A 1,253-nucleotide genomic window follows, 5' to 3' on the forward strand; every position below is an offset into this window, starting at 1 on the left:
GGTCGAGTAAGGGCGGGAGCGTGGCGTGCAGCTGCGCGCGCATACCAGAGTCACGCTGCCGGCTTGCCGCCCGGAGTCGAGCCGCATGTCGCGACGCGTGGTCCGTGCTCGACGTTAGTAATGCCGAAGCCTTCAGACGGGAGAGTTCTGTTCGATGAGCGTTCGAGCGCCTAACAAACGGGACAGACGATTCTCATTTACTTAGTCTCTCTTTCCCATTTGGCGCATACTTCATTACATTCGTATTTCGATTTTCCGTTTCTCGATCGCTTCGGTTCGCGTCGCGAAATGAATCAATTTGATTGATTCAAGTGCGTTTCTCAAGAAATTGACATTCGGAAGACTTTGTGGAAGTTTTGAAAGTTGCGTGATCTTTTGTGACAACGTTTATTTTGAAAAAGAATTCGATTAACGAGAACCGTAGTTACAGATTTCTTGGAATCATGAGAGCGTTCGTGCGTTGCGTATCATCGTTCGCGCTCATCGTGACAATCGCAACGGTTGTCGTTTCAGAGCCGGATGACCTGGCGAAATCGCAGTTAAGGATCTTCAAGTGTTGTCGATACGGCGAAGAACTAATTAATGACGACGCGAACAGCAACGCGTTGCCGCGCTGCGTGCCAACGAAGAATAGATGGAAAACTTTCATTTTCTCAGTTGAGGATCAAGTTATCCTTGATGAACCTCCCGCCGATTGGTACGTTATCGATGGCCAACGGCCGAAATGCGACAACCGCTCGGAATTAGTTCACGTACCGAATCGACATACGAATCCGTTCGTCATGTTCATAAACGGCAAAGTGGTGCTCGAGTACAGTCAAGCCAGTCAAGGTCCCTACATTCCTCCCAGTCACTATTGCTCCGATACGAACGCCCTGCTCGTGTGCATGCCGAAAAAATCGGCAGGCAATCACGCCGCCGCGACCATGAGGCCGCGAGTGCGACGTTGCTGCGGCGAGAACGCCAGTTTCCACGAAGGCGGGTAAGATCCTCGCCATAACTTTCTCAATGCGTTACATTGCTGGTGACCGGTCGGGTTGGTCCAGTCGGTCGATTCAAATAATATAATGATTTAGGTTAGGTCAGGTAGAAATATCCGCAAGCATGTGCTCTCTCTTTTGTACTCGTTTCTACTAGAGACCCTTAATGAAATCTAATCTTCTAATGACGAATTTTTAGTTGACCCATCGCTTTTAGCAACTTTAGTAGATTGGAATGAGATAGCATAAAAAATACAGCATATATATATATAT

General features: G+C 48.0%; 1 protein-coding gene across 1 annotated transcript in view; it reads left to right on the forward strand.

The window, feature by feature from the left end:
* Window positions 1-443: 443 nt before the first annotated feature.
* LOC108685427 (probable G-protein coupled receptor Mth-like 1) overlaps window positions 444-1,253 on the forward strand; it is a 158,646-nt gene continuing 157,836 nt past the window's right edge. The window contains exon 1 of the mRNA XM_018190205.1: window positions 444-982. Coding sequence (XP_018045694.1) covers window positions 444-982 — 539 coding nt within the window. The remainder of the gene's footprint in view (window positions 983-1,253) is intronic.

The sequence above is a fragment of the Atta colombica genome, unplaced genomic scaffold (genome assembly GCF_001594045.1).
Source record: "Atta colombica isolate Treedump-2 unplaced genomic scaffold, Acol1.0 scaffold153, whole genome shotgun sequence".
Classification (NCBI taxonomy): Eukaryota; Metazoa; Arthropoda; class Insecta; order Hymenoptera; family Formicidae; genus Atta; species Atta colombica.